Source organism: Fibroporia radiculosa (assembly GCF_000313525.1).
Source record: "Fibroporia radiculosa TFFH 294 genomic supercontigs, scaffold93274, whole genome shotgun sequence".
NCBI lineage: Eukaryota > Fungi > Basidiomycota > Agaricomycetes > Polyporales > Fibroporiaceae > Fibroporia > Fibroporia radiculosa.
This window is the reverse complement of record NW_012133522.1, coordinates 1957-29020: the sequence shown is the minus strand read 5'-3', so window position 1 is coordinate 29020 and position 27064 is coordinate 1957. Positions and strand designations below refer to the sequence as shown.

General features: G+C 49.9%; 6 protein-coding genes across 6 annotated transcripts; 3 read left to right on the top strand and 3 right to left on the bottom strand.

Annotated features, from left to right (window-relative positions):
- Positions 1-468: 468 nt before the first annotated feature.
- Positions 469-11224, bottom strand: FIBRA_08379 (uncharacterized protein; the record flags this gene model as incomplete). The annotated part of the gene is made up of 41 exons (XM_012330023.1): positions 469-528; positions 583-733; positions 786-888; positions 942-966; positions 1021-1224; positions 1279-1418; positions 1470-1647; positions 1696-1831; positions 1891-1972; positions 2027-2191; positions 2248-2341; positions 2395-2426; positions 2478-2615; positions 2665-2758; positions 2812-2961; positions 3014-3124; positions 3176-3607; positions 3658-3804; positions 3855-4050; positions 4101-4300; positions 4356-4460; positions 4513-4680; positions 4728-4875; positions 4926-5002; positions 5055-5244; positions 5296-5396; positions 5444-5857; positions 5919-6583; positions 6639-7480; positions 7536-7764; positions 7816-8071; positions 8629-8697; positions 8749-9305; positions 9359-9530; positions 9587-9660; positions 9732-9930; positions 9983-10056; positions 10105-10256; positions 10313-10760; positions 10811-10891; positions 10942-11224. 41 exons carry the CDS (start codon positions 11222-11224, stop codon positions 469-471), a joined length of 8142 nt encoding a protein of 2713 aa, XP_012185413.1.
- A 393-nt stretch (positions 11225-11617) lies between these two features.
- Positions 11618-13503, top strand: FIBRA_08378 (uncharacterized protein; the record flags this gene model as incomplete). Its single annotated transcript, XM_012330022.1, has 5 exons — positions 11618-11912; positions 11971-12068; positions 12123-12136; positions 12194-12557; positions 12622-13503. The coding sequence occupies 5 exons, from the start codon at positions 11618-11620 to the stop codon at positions 13501-13503; spliced, it is 1653 nt and encodes a 550-aa protein (XP_012185412.1).
- A 393-nt stretch (positions 13504-13896) lies between these two features.
- Positions 13897-17336, bottom strand: FIBRA_08377 (uncharacterized protein; the record flags this gene model as incomplete). The annotated part of the gene is made up of 5 exons (XM_012330021.1): positions 13897-14037; positions 14088-15457; positions 15509-15841; positions 15894-16722; positions 16833-17336. 5 exons carry the CDS (start codon positions 17334-17336, stop codon positions 13897-13899), a joined length of 3177 nt encoding a protein of 1058 aa, XP_012185411.1.
- A 343-nt stretch (positions 17337-17679) lies between these two features.
- On the top strand, positions 17680-21185 carry FIBRA_08376 (uncharacterized protein; the record flags this gene model as incomplete). The annotated part of the gene is made up of 4 exons (XM_012330020.1): positions 17680-18105; positions 18159-18783; positions 18845-20566; positions 20620-21185. The coding sequence occupies 4 exons, from the start codon at positions 17680-17682 to the stop codon at positions 21183-21185; spliced, it is 3339 nt and encodes a 1112-aa protein (XP_012185410.1).
- Positions 21186-21327: 142 nt separating this feature from the next.
- FIBRA_08375 (uncharacterized protein) lies at positions 21328-24811 on the bottom strand (the record flags this gene model as incomplete). The annotated part of the gene is made up of 9 exons (XM_012330019.1): positions 21328-21381; positions 21434-21574; positions 21731-21831; positions 21891-22050; positions 22104-22148; positions 22198-22213; positions 22266-24108; positions 24161-24410; positions 24461-24811. The coding sequence occupies 9 exons, from the start codon at positions 24809-24811 to the stop codon at positions 21328-21330; spliced, it is 2961 nt and encodes a 986-aa protein (XP_012185409.1).
- A 141-nt stretch (positions 24812-24952) lies between these two features.
- FIBRA_08374 (uncharacterized protein) lies at positions 24953-26638 on the top strand (the record flags this gene model as incomplete). Its single annotated transcript, XM_012330018.1, has 9 exons — positions 24953-25142; positions 25193-25471; positions 25521-25599; positions 25648-25804; positions 25853-26002; positions 26057-26226; positions 26277-26361; positions 26414-26521; positions 26573-26638. 9 exons carry the CDS (start codon positions 24953-24955, stop codon positions 26636-26638), a joined length of 1284 nt encoding a protein of 427 aa, XP_012185408.1.
- Positions 26639-27064: the final 426 nt, after the last annotated feature.

Sequence of the window (27064 nt, the reverse complement as noted above, 5' to 3'; positions counted from 1 at the left end):
CCCCCTCCCCCTCCCCCTCCCCCCGGGCGCCCCGCTCAGCCCGCTCCCCCAGGGCTGCTTCGACGAGGGCACACAGCGCAAGGTCCACGTGCTCGGCGCGGATCCGGGCCCAACCCTCCGGACCCTCATCGACGCCCGCGACCTGCCCAAGCCCTACGGCGGCGAGCTCGAGTGGACGTTCGACGACGAGCCCGCCCTCGACGATGCCGCCAGGGGCGTTATCGGAGACATGCCCAAGGGTCCTGCCGTCTTTCTCGACGGCTGCGTTCAGAAGCCCGCCGCTCCCGGCGAGAAGGAGCAGCCGAGCGACCCCTGAGGGGCGGGAGTTTGAATTTTATTCGCGGACAGCATGTCTCTACTACTAGAACATACGCTACCGGGTATAACCACATTGCGCGGACCAAGAATGAACAAGAAGCAATAATGATAACAGAATGGTGGCACAGAATGCGTTTGCGTCAGTCACCGTCATGTGAGATCGTCCTCGGGCTCAGCAGTCAGCCCGTCTTCGTACCAGATTTCGAGAAACTGCATCGCGCGCGTCAGTACGCGCGGCACGGACTCATTCACGGGAGTGCTTACCCTTGTGCGCTGTGCGTCAAGGTCGGCGCTCGTGAGCAGTGGCGCGGCCGCGAACGGCAGACGATCCCATGATATGGGCTGCTCGTTCCTCCGCGTCGCCGGCCTATCGCCCACCGCGCTCTTCTTCCCCACGACCCACTTTGCGCATTTCCTATCGAACTGTCAGCGATCGTTCGCAATAGCCACCATGGGTAAACGCGCACTCTTCCGAGATGCCGTACAGCGCCTTGAGATGCGCCTTGAGCAGCACGATCATCGCCACCACTACCGAGGTCCGCATCAGCGGAAGCCGCTCCTCCACATCGCCTGTCAGCGCGTCAGTGTGGCATTCCGCGCAGTGGAACGCGAGTAGCACTCACCAGGGGGAGATACCACGACAGGGGCCTTCCGGCACACTCAAGATCAGTAACAGAACCGTCCAGACATCAATAGACGCACCAGAGCCTGCTCCTGGGCGTTCCCTTCTGATGGCGCGTGCAGCTGAGTCAGGAGATGTTGCGGGGACAGCGTCTCGACCAGCTGCATCCCTGTTGTCGAGAGCACCCCCGTCAGGTACTTGAGCACCGTCAGCACCTCCTCTTGCGTCTTGTACTCGAACGTAGAAAAGTTCTCTGCCATATACCGGATAAAGTCCACGTCATCCTGTCACGTAGCAATGCTCAGTCGTCCGAATACCAGCCTCGTTTAGCTACACACCTGCGTCGACTGTGCATTTAATTCAATGTCAAATACCTTCACCAGGGCTTTGAGAAAATCCTGCCGCGTGGCCCGTTTTTCTCGGACAAGCCCATACCACCGCTGCAGTAACGCCGTCGGTGCAGCCGGGTTGCGATACCCTGCCCCCATCTCAGACTTTGGAGCGGCCGGGAACACGAGATGGAACGCACCTTGGACCTTGCCAGGGAGAAGGCGCTTCTGGTAGTCAAACGACGCACGCGCGCTCACGACGTAGCGAGCATTGAGCAGCGAGGTGTGCTTGCTGTGCAGAATCGAATGCAGCGCACTTGCACGCGTGCTCAGCGACGAGTTTGGGCTGGTTTCCAGCGCGACGATGACTGGGAAAGACTGTTTGGCATCAGCTACTGCCGCTGTCTCTGACCAAAAGCAACATACCTGCAAGGGGTGCGCAAGGCCTTGTTTGATTGTAAAGCTCAGAATGTCGACGGCGGCAGCTTGGGTTTGCGGATTAGGCGCCAATGCAGCCTGTACAATGGGATCAAGATAGCGCTGGACGACAGCCGAGCTGACTCTGCGTCATTTCTAACGTCAAAAATCCCCGAGTGCAGTCGAATCGACCAGTTCCCTCACCCTGATTCAGCAAATCCGTCGGTGTTGCCTACAAGTTCATCCATGTTCACGTCGCCGATGGCGCCCTTCAGCTTTGCGCTCGCTATAAATGACATTGAGTACCATGATCACAATCAAACTGCACGTCATATTCGACCTTTTTCTTTCGCTGCATGTTTCGCTGCTTCAGACATGAGGAATTCCTGCATAATCTTGAGCAGTCGACCACGAGCCTCTTCCTCAGGCGACGCGAAAATAGCATCCATGATATTTGCCGATGCATCCGTCGTCATCAGAGCAGGCTGTGCACGGAAGAGGAAACCTAGATGGCCAACAGCGATGAGCATCAAGTATCTGACAGCACTGATTGTCACATACCGAGACATTGCAATATACGGCCTCTGAGTCCAGCATCGCCATACTTGTTATATAGGCTCAACAAGCTCCAATATACGTGTTCAATTATTGACCCCTGTAAGTTAATTTGAGATGGCCCCTTGAAGCACAGATTTCTGTACGACATACCTTGGTGATGCTGTCGATCTCGGCACGGAGGGCTGTATCAAAGAGTTACCTTGTAATCCATCGATACCAGTCAAATGACATACTCTCATGTTCTATCCTGATCTGATCGAATTTGGAGTGTTCGCACAATAGTGATATAATGAAGAGGAGGATGGACAATGCCCGCTGCTCAGGGGCAGTCATTGTTGTCGAAGATTTACTGATTGCTTGCTGCAGACGCGCTAAAACCAAGATGACTCAAGGTTCCCTAGGGGAGAACATGGTCCTTACCGTTACAGGACCTCAGTAAGGCCACTAAACGGCCGAAATCGTGCGTGATGTGCTGAACGATGGCACACATGCATGCAACCGTCTCTTGAAGACCCTACGTGTTTGTTCGGTCAGTGACTGCTGAACGCCCGGAGTGGATACGCCTACCAATAGTCCAGCTGAGGCTGAAGGTTTAATGATCATTGGCTGCAGCGCAAGCTGGAGCTCTTGGCCGAACTTTGCTGCCGTCTTGGGCATGTAAGGAATTGATGCTCTGAATATTCGTAGCAAATAATCGGAGGTGATCTGCTCTTCCATCTGTCACACAGGGCGTCAGTCACAGCACGACTAAATGCGCTATTGTTCATACCGAAGTTGCGTTCTTTAGATATGGCAGCAATGTTGATGCATTGGCCCCCGATAGCACCGCTGGATAGGCAGAAGTGAACAGATGAATTGTCCGCACGCAGTTGACGACAGTCTGAAACTACTGTAAATATCATGTCAGGGATAGATAGCTAGAACGACGCACGAAACCAGGTAGGTCGGTAGCATCTACTAGTCCTTCGATCAGCGTTTCGCATATTTCAGCGTATCGCTCATGTAGACCGGATGCATCAGGGCCTTCCTTGTCAGCCATGATGTGATGCAACAAATCTTCCAAAGGAGATTGTCGGTCTTTAAAATGACCTGCAACGCCCATAATGATGGTCACTTTGGACAGTAGCTGTGGTTTGTCACTAATCATGGCGGTATTCCTGCCCCTCAATACTGTTGCCAGGGCGGATTGAAACCACAGTTCTTCCATCGTCTTGATAGCCAAATCCTTGACGGTGTCATCTTCATCTAGCATTCGGAGTACAATTCGGGTGCATATGTCAATACGTCGCATTCTATCATCAGTCACTGTGTAGTATGACTTAAGTAATTTGATCACTCGTTTCCGGACACCCAGTCCAGTGTCCTGTTGGCCAATCAGTCAAAATTTGAAGTCATTATCTGAATCATACTAACCGCAATGCGCTCTGCGATTTTGGGGAAATAGTCCGCCGCAAATTTGGGAGAATCAATCATATACTTTCCGATCAATTCAACGGCAGCGTCGCGAACGGCAGAAGAACTATCCAAGAGATGATTCTCAATCGCCCTGCGCACGTTGTGCTGTGAGGAACATCATCAGGTCTGACCGACACACCGCCAAACTTACTCACAGTCGATAAGATACTTGGGTCGCTTGTAACTATTTGACCTAAAGCTTTCAGTGCCTTTGTACGCATGAAAACAGGAGGCGCATCGAGTGACTGTAGCACCACATTGAGAATGGGAATAAACGAGTTCTTGAAGCTTTGGATGGTCCCGATTTCCTCCGACAGTCGATCAATCCGCACAACTTCATCCTGGGAAGTCCTTAGAATGTAATCAACACAACTGCCAGTACCATGAAAAGCCTCGCATACCCAACATCAAAAACATCAGCTGATGAATCATCCCAAATCCGTCGAAGAGCCTTTTTCACCTGTTGACCGAAAGGGAGCACCATACTACGATCAACTTTAGCATCCAAATGTTCTCCTGATTCCGTAATTATGCCCCCGCATTGTTGCAGTGCAAAAACGAGCTCTTGACCCCAGATGACGGCCGTTAGTTCACGAGCACTCTATCCGTGTCGTGTTCATATGGTTACGCTGAGCACATATATAAAACAGACACACATTGAAAGCCTGATCTTCTCCGGCACGTCTTGATAAATGAGCGGCAAGGTCTTGGTGCGCATAAACCAAGCCCTCCAATTCCGTCATGTCAACAACCGACATAATCTAATGATCTCATTGTCATGACATAGGTAATATGAAAATGCAAGATTCTGACCTCATCTAACGATTTAAGCCGCTTATTGGGATCACCATGATCTGACTGGAATTTAAGCGTTGCTGATCGTAAGCGCGCTGCAATGACCCCTAGATGGTCAAGCGCTATAGTTTTGATAGCGTTATTGTCACCCTGGGTTGTTGACTTCACGTCGTCGAGCGAGGAAACCTATGGGGAAGTGTGAGCGCATGCGGAAATCGCTACGAAGGACTGACCATGAACTTGCAGATTATACTTAGGAGAAGACTTGCCGCAGGCCACTCTGGCCAGAAGAGCACGGTAAGCAAATCAGAGACGAGACTATCCAGAATAGCACGGTATTCTGCTTCATTAGCATTCTTGGTGACTTTGCTCTTGCCGGATCTGGAAGCAGGATTAAGCACACTCGCAAGCACACTCGCAAGCACGCCTACCGTTGAGTAAGGAATATAATGATCGTTTTGGCCGCTTTCGTTGCAGAATCTAACCCGGACATATACAAGCGAATCTCCTACAGTCCAGGAGATGAGATGAGACGCGTCTAAATATTGCTGCGATCTTACCTCGAGATCCTTCTCGTCAAGGAACGGCCCTCCTTGCTTGTCACCAAAAGAGCTTTGACGGCGGATTGCAAGAGCCTGGTCGCGCGCCTTTCTCAGCGAGCGAGCCTCCACACGAACGTCATGAGCTGACGTCTGCACTAGCTGGAGAAGCAAAGCGGAGACGGTGCGAATTGAGCGCCCATCACGAAGACTAGAACATGGTGTATAAACACAATGGTTTGTAATACACACAAAGACTTACCGGAACTGGCCCACTCTCTGCTTATTGTCAGAGAGCCTGATCAAGGACGATAATATCTCCTCAATAATCCATCCCCGCTGTTCCTCATGGTTGGCAAATATCTACAGCGAAGTTAGTCCAGAATGATTCCCCTGAGCAGCTCACTCACATTTCTAATCAGCGCAAGGGCGTCAAGTCTCAGCCCTCTCAATGCACTGCTTCCCAGAGTGTTCAGAACAGCATTGTCTTTCTTACCCTTACCTTCGCTTTCGCCTCCAACTTCAACGACAAAGAATGGACCAATGGCGATATATACAGCCTGGATGATTATAGTTTCGGACATTGTGTGTTTATCGGTACAGATTAGATCGTTTATGCGGGGAATGGCGGAAGATATGGCTTGGAATAGCTCAGCCAACTGCCGTCGATGATTGCTGTCGCGAGACGAAGGGTGGATGACATGACGCAGAAGAGGCGGTTGATTATGAAGATCATTGGGAGCTTCGACGAAAGGATAGACAATCTTCGTCAGCTGATTTTTAACGGTATTCAGACAAACGGTGATGAGTTCCTCAGAGTATAACTAGAACAAGCACATTGAATGTGGATATGATCAACATAAGATCGTGCAGATGTGGACACACCTGCTTGGGTAACCTATCGCTGCTCAATACTGCAATGCAGCAATCCGCCGCCAGAACACTTTCCATGGCAATATCAAGCTGTCGAGTTAACGCGTCAAGATCTGAGTCAGCTAACTCTTGCATGCTGGTCTGCTCATCATCAATACTACGCATATTATCGTCCGCGGAAGCAACATCCCCGGCTGGTTTTGGTGTCTGGGACGTAGCTCGTTTCACATCGCCTTCTGTGCTCTTCTTATTGTTTTTGCCACCTTTCTTCAACCCGCCTCGGTCTCTTCCAGGTTCCAGCAAATTAGATATACCCAATATACCGGAGCCAAATGGGTCAAGGTCTTGTCCAGCTTTCGCGCTCCGGTCGAGTATTTTGAGTATTCTCGACAAGACGGTCATGTCAAGGTCTGCCATACCGCCTCGCGATCGTGGAGTGACCCCGCCTATATTACTCTCACGTGAGGAGAGCCTTAGTCGTTTACTCGGGCGAGCAACTTTGGTGATATAATTGCATAATTTGCGAATGACGCCTGAGTTGAGATGGGGGTGCGCGCCTTCAATGGTGTGAGGTGAGAAAAATTCTGACGGTAAATGGCCCACGCTCGCATCTGCGGGTAACGCGTCCTCTGCTTCGAAAATATCTTCGAGCAACGTCGTAAACTTCTCGATGGGAGCTATTATGGGGGATTTGTTCAGTCTTACGCCACACGAAACGAAACCCATCTTTACCTCTATCGTCCCGTTCCCCAGTAGCCCTTCTACCTGATGATTTCACACTTCGGCCCAGTCCAGAGCTTTGACTCATAGGTGGACCTTCATCTTCCTCAGTTCCAAACCCACCAAGATCTTCGTCTTCGACAGCCCTTCCTTTGCCTTTGTTTCTGCTAATTCCGTTCGTAAGCGGCGTGTGAGATTCCAAGTGGCTGTGTCTCCGAGATGTTGGAGTGTGATAAAGTTGAGGCAGAGGAGGTACATCGATAAATGGTTCCAACTTCTTCTTAGGAGTCGGGCTACCTTGAGATTTTGCAGGTGAGCTGCCCAATGTGCTGCGACCAGCCTTCGATGACTGCGACTGAAAAAGTTGTGATGACGACCCGTTCACGACCTGTCTTCGTTTGAGAGTTGGGGATTCCAGTGCTACTGCTACCTTTCGCTTTCGCGATGTCTGAGTAATGCGGACAGATCTCTGAGGACTCAACGAAGGAAGAGCCAACGGGTCAGGGCTCTCTTCGACTTTTGTAGGAGCTTGTGGGCGATGCGGCGTCGATTGTGGGTTGACCGTGACGTTAGACGACGACATTTCTGTACTCGAACGCGCTAGAAAGTCGTCAAAGAACTTCTTCGACTCATTTGGTCTGTGGGCTGTTTTCGCAGGCTTTGGAATAGGATCTCCAAGAGCATGTGCAAGCGATGAAAAAGAGGTGCTAATACTCGCAGGTGGGGGCGTAGGATATGAGGTGGATGGAGATGAGTACTGAAATACAGACTGTGCAAATGGGGTGGTCTGGTACGCGCTTGAGCTTGTGTACGATTGCGGCCAAAGGGTTGAAGGTTGATAATATGAGTAGTCGCTGCAACTGCAAATGCTATAAGTTCACTCAAAACAGGACTAAAGGATTAACCAACTATTCCTGCTCTCCTAGATATCTAACTGCATCATTCCGTGCGGACTCCCAATAGCCTCCGTCATAGGTAGGAACAGAAGAAGAAGCAAGGTGGTTCAACTCTGCAGCATACTCCCCAGATACAGGGAAATGAGCTTGAGGGTATGAAGGAACAGAGGCAGAAGGAGGGTATGCTTGCAGATACGACGGCGCAGCAGCTGAAATAGACAAGTTGCTTAAATGTCTCGCGACTAGAGAAAAATCAGTAACTCTATGCGCTCGAAAATCGGGCATATGCATACCGTGCGTAGTAGGGGTGGCAGAGGCGAAGGGGTACACGGCGAGCAGCCCGTGCCCATCTTGTACAGCATCAGAGGTCACCCTAGCCACAGGGGTCGATGGAGACGAGTACTGCTGGTGATACCTGCTCGACTGAGGAGGATACCAATGGTTGGCGTTCATGGCCGCAAGCTCATGGAGGTTGGACCAAATCAGTACAGACGCGCTTCCCGACGCGCCGTCACAGGCCACACACAGCAGCGCGAGCGCGACTGGCTGCTGTCCGTCACAGCAAGTCACAGGGGATTCTTGTGACATGTCTCAGGAAGGCAGCAAGTCCGAAATGTCCTCGACTCTCGAGCCAATTGCGTCGATGACAAGCTAGAAGTTCAGATCCAAAATTTGGCCAGATTCCACTGGTTGGGCTCAGCCAAACCAGCCACTTATCCGAAGAGAAAACGCTTCACTAAGAGGGAGAGAGGAGGAAGACGGGGGACTGGCGGGGAGGGGTGGTCGAAGGGGCGCGGGGTGGAGGGGTCATTCATTTGAATCCTAAATATCACATAACAATCCTCCAAACTTCTCGTCGACATCCTCAAAAATCAGGATACATAACTATATGTACATATTACCATGTCGCGGCATACATAGTACAGGTCATAAGGTAAGACCAGTTGCACAGGATATCCCAGACTACGATGAGTGTGTGTGATTGAGGACTGGGACTTCGGCAATGAATTTCCGAGGTACGGATGATACACCGCGGGCGTATATATGACTCGTGTATACCTGTTTTCCATGATTACTCCAGACCGCGACTTGACAATAGAACTTACCAATTCATCGTAGATAATAGCCGGAACTTTTTTGTCACACAGAGATGAGGAAGGATGAACTTTGACAACCTGAGGGAAATATAACTCAGACTCCCGATCTATGAAACATAATATGCTTACCGATGGACCCATAAGTTGTTTGTACGATCCGTCAGGCTGTAGAAAAGCAGCGTGTTGAATGAGTCCGCGTACCAGACTCTTCAGCACAGCTTGATCGTCAGCTCCGCACGAACTATGCCAATCAATTTGCATACGCTCGCAGACGTCACGCAGCTGGCTTCGAATATCCATCGCCTCGACAAGACATCGATCATTCACATACTGCTTCCTGCACCACTCCCGCCGATTAACCTTACTCTCCGAAACCGCAATTTCTAGATACGACCTAACGACATGCAAAGTCGTCATGTGGTCTCCGCTTGGATGCCTGAATTTCTGCCGCGCCTCTGAAGCGACTTCGCGCTCATCAGCCAGATCAAAAAACAGCTTGGATGAAGCTGACAACACTGAGAGAATATCGATGATTTCGAGAGTGCAACCAAACTCTTTAGATGCGATGAGAGCGCGAGCAAGATCGGGCTCAAGGGGAAATGTTGCTATGTCTCTGCCAAGGGGAGTTAACCGTTTTTGGCTGTCAATAGCACCCAAGAGGAACAGCGTCTTTAGCGCCGCTCCAACTAGCAAATTAACATCAATCAACAACACTCGATGCGGCTTGGTGAACACCCACTAGCTTCCTGGTCTGGTTTATCCATAAAATCCAATTGCTCTAGGTCTTGGCCGAGACATTTGAGCTGCAGCAGACTCGACGTCAACGAGCAACGCCGTATCTCGGGCTCAGCGGAATCAGGCATGGTCTTGAATGATTCTTCTGTGTAAAGACGGAAACACATCCCGCTGCCCTGTTCACAATTGTCGATTGATCAATCATGTCCAGCAAAACGCCTAACGGGATTACCTCTCGACCCGCACGACCCGCGCGCTGCATGGCAGACGATTTTGTGATATCTCGTGTCAGTAAAGTGTCAAAGCCTGTTACGGATCGAGAGGCGACACTGAATACCATAATATCGCACTGTGAAGGAAGGCATGCAAACCCTCACCTGCTCCAGTTTCGCGCGCGACATAGCGCTTCTCTTTACACTTACCAGTATCAATTACATACTTTATGCCAGGGATCGTGATGGAAGTCTCAGCAATGTTGGTGGCTAGAATGCACTTCCTCGTGCCAGGTGGCGCTGGGGCGAAAATTTTGGATTGTTGTTTAGGAGGTAATGCGGCATACATAGGATACAAGGCGATCTGAGGGAATTAGCTGAAATTTCATTCCTAAACGATAGATAATTCCACGTACCCCTTCACATCCTTTTGGTAACCTATCGGCGTACATTTTCAGCGACTTTTCCAGACTTTCGATATCTTCTTGCCCTGCAATAAGGTCAAATGGTAGTCGGGTCAGTATTATATTTAGCCTACCTGGAAGAAAGATCAGGATATCTCCTGGATCCATGTCCGTATGGATTTGGAAAACAGTCCGCACAGCGGCATCGACGTAGTCAGGTTGACTGACAGCCGTATGGCATATTGTAACAGGGTGCTGACGACCTTTGACATAGACGACTTTGGCGCTGCATGCAATGGAAGTCAGGCTATGTAGAATCAAAGTAACACACGATGCACTGACTTGTCAAAAAAATGGCTGAACTTGTCGGCATCCAGAGTAGCACTCATAACTACAACCTTAAACGGGGTCCACCGCGCTGTCGTTGCTTTGCCTTTGGAGTCCGCAGTCGCGTTCCTGACTCTGAGAATGTTCTTGAGGTTGGCAATGAGCAAATCGGTGCGAAGAGTTCGCTCGTGCGCCTCATCAATAATGATAACACTGTATTTGGTGAGGAAGGGATCACCAAGCATCTCACGGACAAGCATGCCGTCAGTAACATATTTGATGCGCGTTTGTGGGGAATGCGCTTCGTTGAAGCGGACAGAATAACCAACCAGACCACCAACGGGGACACGTTGTTCTGCAGCGACTCTTGCAGCCAATGAAGTAGCAGCCACTTTGCGCGGTTGAGTGACTGCAATTATGCCTTGTCCGGAGATTCCAGATTCTAGCAAATACTGCGGGACCTCTAGAAATTATTTTAGTTTACTGCACAGCCTTTACAACGGCGAAAATTACGTGTTGTTTTCCCCGAACCGGTTTCGCCGATAAGAATTGTTACGTTATTCGACTTGATTTCATTTACGATGGCATCCTTGCCTTTGAAGCACGTTAGGTGCCTATAAAAGAGGACGAGACATGGGACTGACCTGAGGCTATGGGAAGACTGTTCCTTTGCTCCAATATCGAGGTAACAACGTTGCCTGCGGTACTTGGTTTAACCTTCGTCCATGAACCTGACCCAACAGGCAAGGGAGAAAAGGTTTTGGGGCCTTTTGGGCCTTTGATTTGAGCCTTCCTGGAGCGCTTTACGCTCAGGTCGTCATCAGACACGTCTGCCCACGTGTGGTCACGCCTGTTCGTTCTTCGTTGGCGAGAACTAGAATGCTTGTGCGGACGGGAGATACCCTTGAGTGCGGCAATTTTTGTCATGTACGAATGTGTTCTAAGATTGGGGACTTGGTCGATTGTGGTTCGTGCGAAATATTGGGAGGTCAAGGGAAACTACAGACAGCATGAGCAAGAAGTGGTATGGAGTTACGAGACAGAAGTAAAAAGTGAACCGGTCGGCAGTTCCCATTCGCCTCGACTCTCTGAGGCGGCATGACCAGTAAGAAGCGCTGGATATCCTCGGGCTCGATTAGAGGTAGTCCTAACCGCGGTGCTTTGGTGTCCGCTGCTCCGAGTCCTTGTCGAGCCGCATCAGCCTGCTCATCGTCCGCTTACCCGGCTAGCTTTCGCCGGGTGCATTGTTGGGGAACAGCACACTAGCAACCACAACGTCGGCATCTGTCTACTTCCGAGCCGACTGACTTATAGCGCGGGATGACTCTCAGCGGTAACGACGACTCGCTCTCCACTCTCTTTTCTTCTACTTCGTATGCTCTCGCCTACACGCTGCCTCTGATTCTTGTATCCGTACTGCTGACTTTTGCTGGAGCTTTCCTCACTCTCGATCGCACGCGCGCCTTCCCCTCGACTCGGACTTCATCTAGCTACGACACGCTCAAGCCGTCCCCGCAGTTCGATGTTAATGTCAAAGTTGCACAGAACTCAGTTGGGTCGTTTTTTCTTCTTGAAGGAGGAATCGGAGGGCTTGCGTCAGGCTATGTATTTGGAGGTCTGCGTTAGTATGTCTCCTCAGACATGCCTCAACTAACTTTTGTCCATCGTTCTAGTGCACTTTGCTACTTTTCTGTCGTTGCTCATCCCAGAAGCTACCACTTCGGCTCCTCTGAATTCAAAGTCGTTTCTAGCCGTTTGGGTTCTCTCTGCAGTCTGTTGTGCTCTTCTGGCGGGTAGGTGGTGTTGGCTTGCATTCTTTTTCCAGGGCTCTGTTGGATTGTACGTCCATGAATTGTCAATGTTATAGCTACGAATTGATAAAAGTCTGCATTTTAGTTCCGTACTTGCGCTGGCCATTTCCGTGATGCTACACCCGTCGCTCCTTTTCCGCATTGTCCTGACGTCAATCCTGCTTCCAATTGGTTCTATCGCTGCGATACTTCCCCTCTCGCGGTATCAACATGTTTTTATCCGATTCTCCACATCGTCCATGGGTGCCTTTGGGATCGTAATCTCAGTGGCTTTACTAGCAGGTGTTGCTGCATGGAGCGACGTCTGGGAGCGTCTCTGGACCAGCAGCAGTGCGGATTGGGGGACGAGCGCGGAGAAGGGTTTGAGTACTCTCTATTGCGTTTTGCTATTGGCCGGCACAGCCTGTAACTGGTTTCTAAGACATAAATTTGGGGACAACCCGGATGAGGTATGTCCTTAGCTTCCGGAGCTCTCGCCATGTTCGAGCTGATGTATATTGTACATGTGCGAAGGAGTGGAATGCTTATCTGGCCAACTATGCTGCCAATTTGCCTGATGTTGTCGATCGTGCCGGCAGATTTGCTCCTTTGCCGTCTTTATGGTCCAGGCTGTTTGGATCACTTAGCGTATCGTCGACTTCCCGCTCAAACGAATTTCTGCGTGTAGGTGCAGCTACAACACCGCCTATGCCCTTTTGGCGCACGGTATACCGGCCCTCTCGCCAGGCTGTGAAATTCACCCTGAACACCGATCAATTACTGGGCTCCGAAGGCAATAACGACATAGGTTACATGAAGCTTGTGGATCCAGTAGCAAATTCTATGCTACTTCTTCAATCCCAATCTCATGACACCCATCTGTCAAATAACTCCAATACTTCGTTGCAGATTACCCGTGATCGTTCACTTGTTAATCCTGAAATTTATGAAGAGGACTCTGGGTTCTGTACCTCCAGTCTTGAAAAGGCGGATGCGCAAGCTGCGCTTGATTGCTTTTCTGACGGCGCTACCCTCACTGGTTCCACTGACCGAGCTCAGCGTGACACCCTTTTGTGGAGCCCCGCATTTCTCCGAAATCATTCTTCTATCTCTTCAGATTCCTTTATCCACGAATGGCCTTTGCACAAATGGATCGAACGACATGCGTCGCCTGTCCCTGCATCCCCCTGCCGCCCTGTGTTTGCGCCTGTTCCCGCCACCCCGTCCTTACTCCAAGCCGTGGATCGTTTGTCAGCGGCCCAGCATGCGGCATACAAGCCATCCCCGACATTGGGTGCACATCTTCCTAATATGCCTCACCTCGCTGACAATGAAGCAGATTCTCGGCTTCGGCATTGGTATACGTTTTGGCATGATATGAAGTTGCAGGCCAAACCTACTGTGCTCGGGTCCTAATTTGCTTTGCAATGAATATTCTACGATAATACGACGTTATCACGATTACTGACGACTTTTCATGACCGCGTTGTGACGCTGAGGCTGTATTTCTGGTTTACTCGTTGTAGTTTTCAAAATGTCTGTATCTCTTCTGCTTTCGGTAACGATCTCGTGTCGGCCTGTCTGTTGCATAAATTCACGGGAAGCGAGCTGCCCTGGGGCATCATATTGTTTCCATAAACCCTTGATCATAATGCATCATGCTACTAGGACAGACAAGAAATACGTAGATATAGAGAACACTACGTCCGAAGCGGCCCAGACTCATGGCCGGGAGGAGAGAATAGATATGATATACTGCATAGACCCTTATGATCGCTGCCAAAAATATAACCACGGAAAAGCTCTACATCACGATGGCGTTGGACGTGGCTTCAGTCCTGGCCTTGAAAGCGGCCTCGACATGGACTCCCTTGAATGCTGGGTAGCTACCGGATTTTCTGGCTTGTCTTGAAAGCTCAATAGATCGTATAAGGAGGCAATTTGGTCACCCTATTCTCCAACTGAGAGGTCGTTCTTAAGGCAATGCGATATGAACGTACCTTCTGCTCAAGTAAATCAATGACTTCTCGTAGATTGCCTGCTACTACGTTGCGTTTCACAACATTTGAAACTGCATCCATTAACTTATACTGATCGGCAAGCTCAATGTAGATGCTGATGTGACCACCTGGAGAGTTAGCTAAGTCATGACATTGAACGACCATTGCAGACCTTTTATAGTGTGTAAAATCATCCTCAAGCTCTCGTAGGACCCGTGTCAACACCGTCTGAGGTGGCAATCGATCATCGCTCTGCTGTATGGGCGAGCCACGGGCACGCGTCCGTGCCGCTTCGCCAGGACGGAGATGAGCACGATTGTCCTCTTCGGAACCTTCCACAAAGCCTTCGTCGACATCTGTATCTTCGGTCACGTCTGGTGGTCGATGAGCACGCCTTCGGCCAGACAGCCAGAATGGTATCCGATCTTCGTCCTGGAGCACCCCGCGGTCACTCCTGCGACGACGACGGTGGCAAACTGTACACGTCTGCGCGTTGTGCTCAGGTGCGGAGTAAAATAAACGTTCTAGGTGTGCGCCACGGATCTGAGGAAAAGGTGTCTGGTCGGCGGCAGCCTCTCTATGCGCTAATCCATTGGATTCTGAGGGTCTGTCTCCCGCGTCGGGCTCAGCAGTACCATGCAGAGGTGTTGGAGTTGTCGAACGAGAGCTGTGAGGTTCGTGATGACTCCTGTGAGATAAATCACTGGCCCTTGAGGTAACATGCGAGTGGACCGGTGATATGAAACGAGAGGACACAGCCGACCGTGAAGCTGACAATGTTGACCGTTCCACTCGTCGGTCTTGGATGTCCACAGAGATACGATCTAATTCCTCGCCGTCTAGGAAAGGTTTAGTACTTAGATCATCTATTGGCTGAGATGAACCAATCGTAGCATGGTCTGTCCGCATCGTTCCATCCGCCAGTCCAGCGTGACGGCGAGGGGAAGGTGTTGGGGATCGAGGATCTGAAACTTCAGAAACTACGTCTTCATCATCAGATTCGCTCGTATGAATCGTTGGCTTGCTTCTGGCCAGCGAATTCACAGAGGATATATCTGGTTCGTTATCTGCGTTCGAATCACCAATCCTGCTAGTCTGATCATCTCCCGAGAGCTCGCAAGACGCCTGCTCTCGGGCAATTCGTCGTTCTTTGAGACCCTCTTCGACCACACCCTTCAGAACCTCCACTTCGCCAGCCAGTCGCTCGACTTCCTGACGTAGCTTGTCCACATCTTGGCTCTTCTCAGTCAACGCACGGGCATCCGAATCACGCATCGTCCTCAAGTCTGTGAGGAGCCGCTGATGGTCCGACAGCTCAGCGGTTAGACGTGAGAGATGGGTGCGCAAAGTCGAGATCAGGGCTTCTAAGGCTGTGACAGAATTATTGGTGTATCACTCATATCGTATGCAAGCTCACGTACCTTTCTTCTCCTCTACAGCCTCTTTATATCTACTGTCGTTTCGAAGAGCCTCTTGAGCATTCATTGACCCATCCATCTTTCTATTCCTCGAGTACCCTCTCGTAGACCTGTCCATGTCTACTAAACGTTCCCGCTCTTGTGAAAGGAGATTCGCTGCCCGTTGCGCGACCAGCTCTTCACGCTCAAGGATTTTTGTTCGTTCTCGAACTACTTCCTGCTTGCAGGCCTCGAGTTCGAGTTCCAATTCATGCACCCGCCGCCGCGAAACGCTATTCTCAGATTCAAGAAATGCCAGTTTAGACTGCACAGCATTGAGGGTAGCATACAGACGCGCTGTAAAGAGGGTTGAGTATGTTGTACGTAGGTGCCAGCGTTTTGACATCACCTTCATGATCGCTATCCCCTTTACTATGGAACCTGCGATACTCGAAACCAATTCGTGCAGGAGAGTCAACGGCACTTGTCAATCCTGTCACGTCAGGCAGGTGAATCCGAGATTTGAAGGGAGTTCTTGCTTTCGTGCCTTGAGCAGCAGGCGATGCCAAAGCTACGGGAGCGTGTACCTGGTTTGTAATACTCTTGAACGGGTTTCTCCTCTTGTCGGATTGAGCTACCCGAGCATGACGCACCGTACTTTGCGGAATCGCGGATTTGAGCGAATCAGGATCGCGCCACGAAGCGTTCGCGCTATTCTTCTCAGATTCAATCTCTTGCACCAAACCCTGAGCCATCTTGGCAAATCTCGATCCGTGACTGGTGGACGGGGTTGCGGGTTGGACATGGATTTCGGCATTCTGTCGCAACGAAGATGTCTGCCGTTGACCTCCAGAAGAAGATCGAACGGAAATGGCAGGTTTCGCAACCGAGGTGTCACCACTCGAGCGATTTGACAGAACAGGAGGAAGAAATTTGGATGTAATGGAAGGAGACCTCAATGAGCGAGTATTGATATCAGATCGAGCTGGGACGTGGGACTGAGCACTTCGTGGTCTTTTGGGAGAGAATGCGAGCGACTGCAGGGCATCGGACAATTTCGGACGGGTAGGAGTGCCTGGCCTCGGTGAACCTGGCTCTGACAGGGAACAAGATGAGGTAAACGAAGACGCTGGCGACCTAAGTGCGGATGGTAATGAGGCATGTCCCGATTGAAGTACTCGGTCAAGTTCAGCAGTATCATCGACAACAAGTGGGTCAAAGTTGACAGTGTTTGAGGCCTAACATGACGATTGAGCGTTAGCCCGAGGAGGCAGACATGCCACGGTCAAACACAGAAAAATGGGGAAGCCACACCAGCACAGGGCCACATTTTTAGGGAAACACTCACCATAAACCGTGACTTTGTAGAATCAGCACCTAATACGCTGAAATGGGTGTTAATTCCTGCCATGATGCCCTGAAGAGGCCGATCTGGGTCGTACTCCGCGCCGCTTAGGCTGACATCCCTTTTACCTGCTCTTCCCCCGAGACCTGCACTAAGAGTTAAGGCACTGGCGTGGTGAGCTGCCGTAGACAAAGTCTCCCCCGCATATGGATTGACAGTATCATCCTGGCCATGATGGAAGGATTGGAAAGACCATGCATGATATTGGCTATGTTCCTGGGGCTCAAACTGGTCACCGGACCGATGTTCGAAAGACGCATATGCGGAAAAAGGCGACGGGGCTGAGTTATGCCTAGGGAATTCAATATCGGAAACATCTTCGTCGGGGGCGGATGAGAGGTGGAGTGATAGATCAGTGTGCTGTAAATTGTTTTCCAGTCGGATGCGATTCTGCTCGAGCTGGTCGCCACGGATACTGAGATCGAGATGGGAAGAAGGCCTTGGCATTACGAGTACAGACAGGTATCGCTGAATAGAAACCGCAGAGCGGGAGAGAGAAAGCAAGAAGGATAGGCTGCCAACGAGGAGAGTGGATGAGGGCGTTCAACTGTGGCTTCGTTCAACCTCGAGCGCGCCTGTCACGTGGCCGCGGTTTCTCAAAATTCCGACGCGAGCTAAGGCTGAGTCCTTCAGTTGCGACTGCCAGTAGATTGCGGCTACGGCCTCGGACTAGAGGCACTCCTCGAGCACTTATTCGAGGTACTTTACAGCGATATGGAGGAGCAGAAACATAAAGCGCATCATGCTTCGCAGTCCGGGTTGAAAGTAGACAAAAAGCTTAAGCCTCACAATGGCTTCAATGAGAAGGCGAGTCCTAGCTCAGCACAGTCTTGATATTTCTAATCATTTTAGAAAGGCTTTCGCTCCCAAATCTGGACGGCGTGCAGATCGCCAGGGCCGCCGTAAAGTTGAACAAGACCAGACCAGACTTCACGTTCCATTAGTTGATCGAACACCTGAAGATCAGCCTCCTCCGGTCGTTGTTGCCATCGTCGGTCCTGCTGGAGTTGGGAAAACAACTTTGTTAAAGTCTTTGGTACGTCGTCACACGAAGCAGACTCTCAACCATGTCCAAGGGCCTGTTACGGTCGTCAGTGGAAAGAAGAAGAGGATTACTTTTATCGAGTGTAATAACGACCTGAACTCTATGATTGATATTGCCAAAGTTGCGGACCTTGTACTTTTGATGATTGACGGATCGTATGGCTTTGAGATGGTAAGTTCTTCCTGTATAGACTGACTACTACCGTATCATTGACACTCCTTCAGGAAACATTCGAGTTTCTTAATATTCTTCAGGCCCACGGTTTTCCGAAGGTGATTGGGGTGCTTACGCATCTTGACCTCATCAAGAAAGCGGCTACTCTGCGCACCACCAAGAAGGCTTTGAAGAAGCGATTTTGGGCGGAAATATATCAGGGTGCCAAGCTGTTCTATCTATCTGGGGTGTTGAATGGACGTTATCCTGACACCGAAATCTTGAACCTTTCACGCTTCATCAGCGTCATGAAGTTCCGTCCTCTTGTTTTCCGCAATTCTCATCCATATCTCTTAGCCGACCGTTTCGAAGATTTGACTCCACGCGAGGAAATTCGTGCTTCTAGGGGCAAATGCGATCGTACTGTGACAGTCTACGGCTATCTTCATGGCACAAATCTGCGCATGGGCACTAGAGTGCATATACCAGGTGTCGGAGATCTTGATGTCCAGAGCATTACTACACTCGGGGATCCGTGCCCTTTGCCGGACGCAGACTCCGAGAAAAGGCGTAAGCTGAGCGAGAAGAAGAAATTGCTAGTCCATGCTCCTATGAGCGATATTGGAGGTGTCATTTATGATAAAGATGCTGTGTACATTAATGTTCCAGGCAACTTTACCCGGGGTAATCCTGACGGTAAGCACATCGCTGGTCAATGTTATATTGTAGCATGTTTCTGAAGATCTGGTTACTACAGCCGTCGAGGGTGAAGGGGAAAGGATGGTAATGGATCTACAAGACGTGGCGGACACACTCGATGGCGCCGTATCCAAAAGTCATATCAAATTATTTCATTCGTCATCAAAGCCTCTCACAGCCGAGGTGGCTACAGCTGCTGGTCATTCCAGCGATTACGACCAGTCTGACGATGAATCCTCGCTGGCTGGATCACAGTCTGACGAAGACCTGTCAGATGAAATTGAAACAGGAGACGAGTCTTCAGACGCCAAAGAAGACAATCAGTCAGACAGCGCTGAGGTGGATGACCACTCAGTAGCCGATCGCGGTCGTTCTTCTCTCCGTAGGGTTCACAGGACGATTGTCGATCCCCCGTTTCATCAACTTGAGGATCAGGACGTCCAGTTCGCAGAAAGCGACTCGGATGTAGAGGATGTGGATGACTCGAATGCCGATGCTGCCCCCATACGGTTTGACGACGTAGAGATCAGTAATGAAGAACCGGGTGTGCACGCAGTATTCGCGGAGCTCCCGCAGGCTAATCGTCGGAAAAATTGGTCGAAGGTGATTTATTCAACATCTATTTCACCACGCGATATTCTATCGGGGACAGCTGCACCACCCACAACCCCAAAAAACCTTGATGATGAAGAATTCTTTACGCAAGTCTCTACTGCACCGATCGTCACTGAGGGAGATTTTGACATGTCCAAGGAATTTGTCAATGTGGACGACTTGAGGGAGTGGGAGGATGAAGCAATGTTAGATTCTGTTCGCGGCCTCTTCATCACAGGAACTTCGCTTGAGGGCGAATTCAAAGAGCAGGCTGGAGCAAGTCAGGACGGCGATGTAGACATTGTGGATGGTGACGACCGCAGCGATGTAAACTCGGCTGTCGATGAGGCAGCACATCAAGCGACCACCCTAGCGGCGAAGAAAGCGGCTCTGAAGCGCAAATTTGATGAGCAGTATGACGACCCGGAATCATTGAAGCTGGATTTCTATGAGGACGCGAAGGGAGAAATGGCTCGACAGCTGGAGCTGAATCGCGCTGAATTCAAGGACGATGACCCAGAATCACGGGTACTCATCGAGGGCCACCGTGCTGGTTCCTATGTACGAATAGAACTGGCTGCCGTTCCTTGTGAGATGGTGGAGTATTTTGACCCATCGTATCCTCTTATCGTCGGCGGATTGCTACCGTCCGAAGAACGATTTGGATACCTTCAAGTACGAATCAAGAGACATCGCTGGTATACCAGGACGCTGAAGACGAATGATCCTCTTATATTTTCTATGGGCTGGCGCCGATTTCAGACAGTCCCCATCTATTCCCTCGACGACCACTCGATTCGCATGCGGATGCTCAAGTACACACCAGAGCACATGCATTGCTATGCAACATTCTATGGTCCCGTCGCCTTACCGAACACCGGATTTTGCGCGTTCAATTCTCTACTAAGCGATACGGCTGGATTCCGCATTTCCGCAACTGGTGTCGTTCTAGATATTGATCGTTCGACGAAAATTGTGAAAAAATTGAAGCTTACCGGTGTACCATTCAAGATCTTCAAGAACACCGCGTTCGTCAAAGACATGTTCAGCAGTGCACTCGAAGTAGCAAAATTCGAGGGGGCTAACATCCGCACTGTTTCAGGTATTCGGGGCCAGGTCAAGAAGGCACTCACGAAACCTGAAGGCTCGTTCAGAGCAACATTCGAGGACAAGGTACTTATGAGCGGTACGTGGCACATATTTTAAATGATCGCGAGGATTTGACTCATATCAGTTTAGACATCATATTTCTCCGTGCTTGGTACGCCATCGAACCGAGGAAATTTTACAACCCAGTTACTTCTCTCTTACTGTCCCAGAAGGAGTGGTCTGGCATGCGTTTGACCGGTCAAATTCGCAGGGATGAGGGGGTGAAGACACCATCCAACTTAAATTCTACTTACCGAGCCGTCGAAAGGCCAACGCGTCGGTTTAATACTCTCAAGGTACCAAAAAAGCTACAGGCAGCTCTACCTTATGCTTCAAAACCCAAACTTGTCAAGCAGCAACACCGGCGGACATACTTGCAGAAGCGTGCTGTTGTAATGGAGCCCGAAGAGAAGAAGGCCATTGCTCTCTTGCAACAAATCCGTGCATTGCGCAAGGATCAAGTTGCTCGTCGGAAAGAAAAGCAGGAGGTGCGTCGGGCGGCGCATCGGCAGAAGATTCAAAAAGAAGAGACAAAGAAAAGTGAGAAAGACAAGGAGAAACGCAAAGAGTACATGAGGGCGGCTGGTATGAAAAGCAGACGGGAATCTGAGTTGGAAGACGGAAACAGTAGACACCAGAAACGGAGAAAATTCTAAGTGTCGTTGACAGTTGGACTGATAAGGTCTCCCAATGTTTTGCAGGACTTGAATTATTATCATGATGCAACCATATACGACGAAAAGGTGCTAGAAATGTATGAACTTCACGATGCCACATATGGAGCGGCAAAATTATCTACTAGGTAGCAAATGCAGTAGCGAGGAAGTTCTCAATCTGCTTCTTGTGGAGCGCCTGCGCGAGCTGGTGAGAATACAATCCGACTATGGATTAAAACTAATCATACCTTACTGCCAGTGGCGACAGAAGATGTCGGGTCACGTCCGGCGTATAGCGGGTATTTGCCTTTGTGATGCTCAGTTTCGTTAGCCGCCGTCAAAATACGAGGCGCAACGTATGTCCAAGCGCCATTGTTCAATCCCTCCTCCTGCACGAGAATCAGTGAGTTGTGAAACTCATGACGGCAAGACATGTCTACTCGCCTGACACCAGAGCAGATCGGCGTTAGGGTACTTATCCAAGTGAGGAGTGAGCTGGCGAAGCTAACTCAGCGACAAGGATGACTCTTGAAAGGCACACGTACGAGGTCATAGGGGAATGGCGAGATCTGTTCTAACCGACTGATAGCGACGTCGTTGATCTTCTTGTCTTCCCGCTCTTGAAGGAGCGTGTGGTAAACTTGACCTGTTTACGAGCATTATTCACTGGGCTAGCTAGATATTGTAAAGGGAGACAATAATTACCGGTACAGAGAATATGACGTTTGATTTGTTCAGGAGCTACAAGTTCTTCTGGGTGCGGATCAGGTAAGTATCGCTGGAAATGAGTCTCCTCAGTCATCTCAGATAGGTCTGAGCGTGCCCTAGGATGCCGCAGAAGTGACTTGGAGAAGAAGATAATTAACTATATGCTATATGAGAACGATAGATCGTCTAGAGTAGAGTAAAACTACTTACCGGCTTGCGGAAATCACGGTGTATCTGACGACGAAGAACATGGAACTATTTACGGATATTAGCGAATTGAAGCTAGCTACTTGACACAACCTACATAGTTGGCTGGCGTTCTGTAATGCCCAGTGAATTTCTGAGTTAGATTAAGCGAATGAGACCACTCACGTTGGGTACACAATTTGCATATTGCAGTCTTGATGCTGACGTTCAATTTTCTCGGTTGTGGGGAAGTTGTGAGGGTGATCATCACACAGTTGCAAAAAGCGCTCTATCCTACCGCTAGAGTGCTCCGGACCCTGCCCGTCAAATCCATGCGGCAAGCTCATGACAAGGCCAGTACGTTGCAACCATTTCCTCTCGCCCGACGCGATAAATTGGTCGATGATACATTGGGCATTGTTAGCGAAATCGCCGAACTGAGCTTCCCAGATCGTCAGAGCATCTGGTGATACCAGCGAATACCCCAGCTCAAATCCCAAAGTGCCAAATTCCGAAAGTGAAGAGTTGCAAACGACGAAGCGAGCTTGATTGGAGCTCAAATCGTTTAGAGGAACATATTGCTGCTCATTTGCTTGATCGTGGATGACAGCGTGACGTTGAGAGAAGGTACCACGTTCGACATCCTGTCCCGATACACGTACGTGGATTTTCTCCAGCGCGAGAGACCCGAACGCAAGAGCTTCCGCGGTAGCCCAGTCGATATTGCGACCCTCCTCGACAGTCTTCCCTCGGGTATTAAGAATGCGAGCTAGGTTGCGATGAGGGGTGAACCCATCCGGATATGAGGAGATAGCTTTCCCGATGCGCTTTAGTACCTCTTCAGACGAACCGGTATCGCGCGTAGGCAATGTTTCCTCGGCCAACTGCTTAGGCGAAGGGAAGCCCTGCCATGACGCTGACAGCCATTCCTTGCTTGTCGGAACATAGTCTTTCGCTGCGCTAGCCGCCTTGTCAAGCATGCCCCATACCCATTTCTTGTGTTCCTCGATATCCTTCTCCGTGAAGGTTCCGCGATCGACTAAGAACTTGGAATACTGAGTCAGAGGAGTGGGCTGCTTCTCAATAGCCTTGTACATTCTAGGCTGAGTGAAGCTAGGTTGGTCTGTTTCATTGTGCCCGTGGCGGCGGTAACACACGATGTCGATGACAACGTCCTTCTTCCATTTGGCACGCCAGTCTGCAGCCAACTGGCAAACGAAATTGACAGCTTCAACATTATCCCCGTTCACGTGAAAGATGGGGGCATCTATTGCCTTGGCTAAATCAGAGGGATAAGGCGTTGAGCGAGCAAAGCGAGGATCTGTGGTAAAGCCAATCTGGTTGTTCACAATGAGGTGGATAGTTCCGCCAGTCCCGTAGTTGGGAAGGTTGTGGAATCCCATCGTCTCGTACACGACACCTTGGCCGGCAAAAGCAGCGTCTCCGTGGAGTAAGACGCCCATAGCAGTATTGTGGCCGGCTTCATCCTGTTCAAAATGCTGCAGGCCACGAGTCTTGCCAAGAACGACGGGATCCTCCGCCTCGAGATGAGAAGGGTTTGCGACGAGCGAAAGAGAGACCTTCTTTCCAGAGGGCGTTGGGCGTACATAGTTGGCACCCAAGTGATATTTCACGTCTCCCGCTGGGAAATCGTCATCATCTGCGGTTCCCGAAAATTCATTCAGGATTGCCTCAATGGGTTTCCGAATGACATTGGCAAGCACATTAAGACGACCGCGATGAGGCATTCCAATAGTGACATGCTTGACACCATGTTCCACTGAGCGGTCGATGAGAGCCTTCATGCCGGGAATAAGAGCCTCGCAGCCCTCAAGACCAAATCGCTTCTCGTTGGGGTATTTGCTCGCCATGAACTTCTCGAATGACTCGGACCAAATTAGGCGGTCGAGGACCATTCGTTTTTCCTCTACAGTGTAGTTCCATGGTTTGGGGATCTCAATACGTTCTCGAATCCAGTCACATTGTTCCTTGTCGGGGATGTGGATATATTGGTATCCAACGGCGCCGCCTGAGAAAACATAAGAAATAGTACCTAGGCCAAACGATAAGCCGCCACTCACAATACATGCGTTTACAAATCTTGATAATTTCGCCGAGTGCCATCGTCTTGCGGTCTTCGGTAGCGAAATGAGGTAGAATCCCGGGACCAAGGGCAATTTGCTTGTCTAAGTCGCGTTCTGTGAAGCCGTAACGGCTGAGCTCCAACTCAGGCGGATGAAGGTCATTGAGGTCCGCGTCAAGGATACCCAGTGGATCCAGGTCTGCAACGTGATGACCTCGGACTTGGTAAGCGCGAACGAGCAGTTGAACCTGCGGAATGGAAATTGGAATACAGCAAGAAAAGTCAGAAAAAAGCGAACCTTCAAATGGTCGTCAAGCTCTGCGCCACCGCTGGCATGCAGAGCAGGTGCACCGTCGGCGGGGGCGGGGACGAGGTTGGGAGGAGGCTGAAATGCCTGGGCGCTGGAAAGGCCATTGTCGAGGCCAGAGAAGTAGACATCCCAGGAGACGTGTACAGACTTGGGGTCCTGCCTCCAGTGCCTGTACATCTCTTCTACATAGTACGCATTGGTGCCATTTGCGAAGGGGTCGTTAGGTGAGGGCGGCGCCGCGGTAGCGAACGAGCGGCGAGAGAACGACGCGCGGGCGCAGAGGAGCCTATTCCCCTGCGCAGCTTGGGGCAAACGCCTAAGGACGTGTCTTGGGAGCATTGTGGGGGGAGGATGAGAGCGGTGGCAGACGGAGGCGCCACGCGCATGACGTCCGGTTTTGGCCTCGGGGCGTCGGATCCGATTCCCACATCGCCCGCGCCCCCCCTTCGTCCGTACACCAACCGAACGTCCGTCCTCCCAATGGCCTCACTCGTCCTCCGCCGCGCGTACTCAGCCGCCTCACCGTCCTCTGGCATTTCCCCGCCTCTGCGCGGAATTAAAATCCTCGACCTCACTCGCGTGCTGGCAGGACCCACTGCTACCATGCTGCTCGCAGACCTCGGGGCGGACGTCATTAAAGTAGAGGAGGTCTCCCGTGGCGACGATACCAGTAAGCCCGCTCAGCTCACCTGCCACTACAAACGTCATTACTTAGCATAGGATCCTGGCATCCCCCCTCTGCACCTGCATCCCCGACCGCGCCTGTCGAGACCTCTCACCTTCCACCTGAGTCCGCTTATTTTCTCGCCGTTAATAGGAACAAACGATCTCTCACCGTCAATTTCAAGCGCCCGGAAGGTCTTGCTATCTTGCATAAGCTCATCTGCAGATCGGACGTTCTCGTAGAAAACTACATCCCCGGAAAGCTGGCTACGCTCGGTCTTGGCTGGGAAGATTGTCAGAAAATTAATCCTCGACTGATATATACCAGTATCACAGGTGTGTTTATTATATTTTTGCCCCATTTCCCCTTTTTGAGTTAGAGCAGGCTATGGCCAGACCGGTCCTTACAGTCAAGCCGCCGGGTATGATGTAGTAATTGAGGGCGAAGCGGGTTTAATGCATATGTAAGTGGACATTCTGAATATCGGTACATGTTACTACATTCTCTACAGAACTGGTGAACCTGACGGGCCGCCTTGCAAGGTTGGTGTGGCAGTTACGGATATTGCGACAGGTCTGTATGCACATGGTGCTATAATGGCTGCGATCCTGTCCAGGCAACACACTGGCAAGGGTGTATGGATTGACTGCAATCTTTTTGAGTCACAGGTAGGCATGCACTGGGAATTTGGGGCAATACTCATAGACTGGTATTAGCTAGCAGGACTAGCAAACATTGCCTCTAATTATCTTATCGCAAAGCAGTCTGCATCAAGGCATGGGACAGCACATCCTTCTATTGTTCCTTACCAGGTGTTTCCTTGCCAAGATGGCTTTATCATGATTGGGGCAGGAAATGATAAGCAGGTAAGAAGTATACTTCAATCAGTGTGCACCTTAGGCTGAGTGGATTGATCCAAGTTTCATATACTAGCAGAACACATTCTTGATCAGCCAGAGCTTGCTGTTGACTTACGGTTTTCTACTAATGAAGCTCGTGTCAAGAACAGAGATCTGATAATCAAAGTAATCACCGATAAGTTACAACAAAACACAACAATGTACTGGCTAAATAAGTTCTCTGGATTGGGGTGAGAATATTCTATTTGGATTTTATTTATTCTAAATTATCATTTGTTAGAATTCCATTTGGCCCTATAAATAACATTGAGCAGACTTTCAAGCATCCTCAAACCATTGCCAGGGAAATGATTATTGATGTTGAGGTATATTTTTATTTAATATATTCTCTTGTTGTTTACTCTATTTTTTTTCAAGCATTCTCGTGCTGGCAAGATTCAGATTGTTGCACCTCCTGTTACATACAATGGAAAGCGTATGCCAATTCTTAGGCCCCCACCTTTTCTGTCACAGCACACTTATGAAGTGAGTAATATCATATATGCTCTATAAGATATGCTAGCTGATAAAATATAGGTTCTTGAAGAGTTAGGATATAGTCTAGCTGAAATCAGTAATCTCAGAGAACATGAAATTATATAGACTAATACTCTTTATATTAATGGTTGAGCTATTTGTTTTTGGTAAGAATGTTGTGAAGTAGCACTGTATTTTCCCCTATGTTTCTCCCTATTAGACTTTACTTTTTATGAGCATTTGTACTGTACAAAAGAAAAAAAGATTGTCTATGATTTACATATAGTTGCAAACAAGTGTAAATACAAGCTCTATAAGTGCTCAGAGTGTTTCTAATTGCCTATGATTGTCTATAAATGTTTGGAGATACTTTAAAGTGTAAATAAACATAAAAGAATGACTTGGGCTCTGTTACAGTATTAAGGGACCTAACAACTGAGGATCAGGATCAACTGTTAACTGGTACAAGGACTAAATACACGCTATTGTCCTACACTGATACTAGACTTGTAAACTGAGCCGCTATATCTGATAGTGGTTTGAGAGCGTATG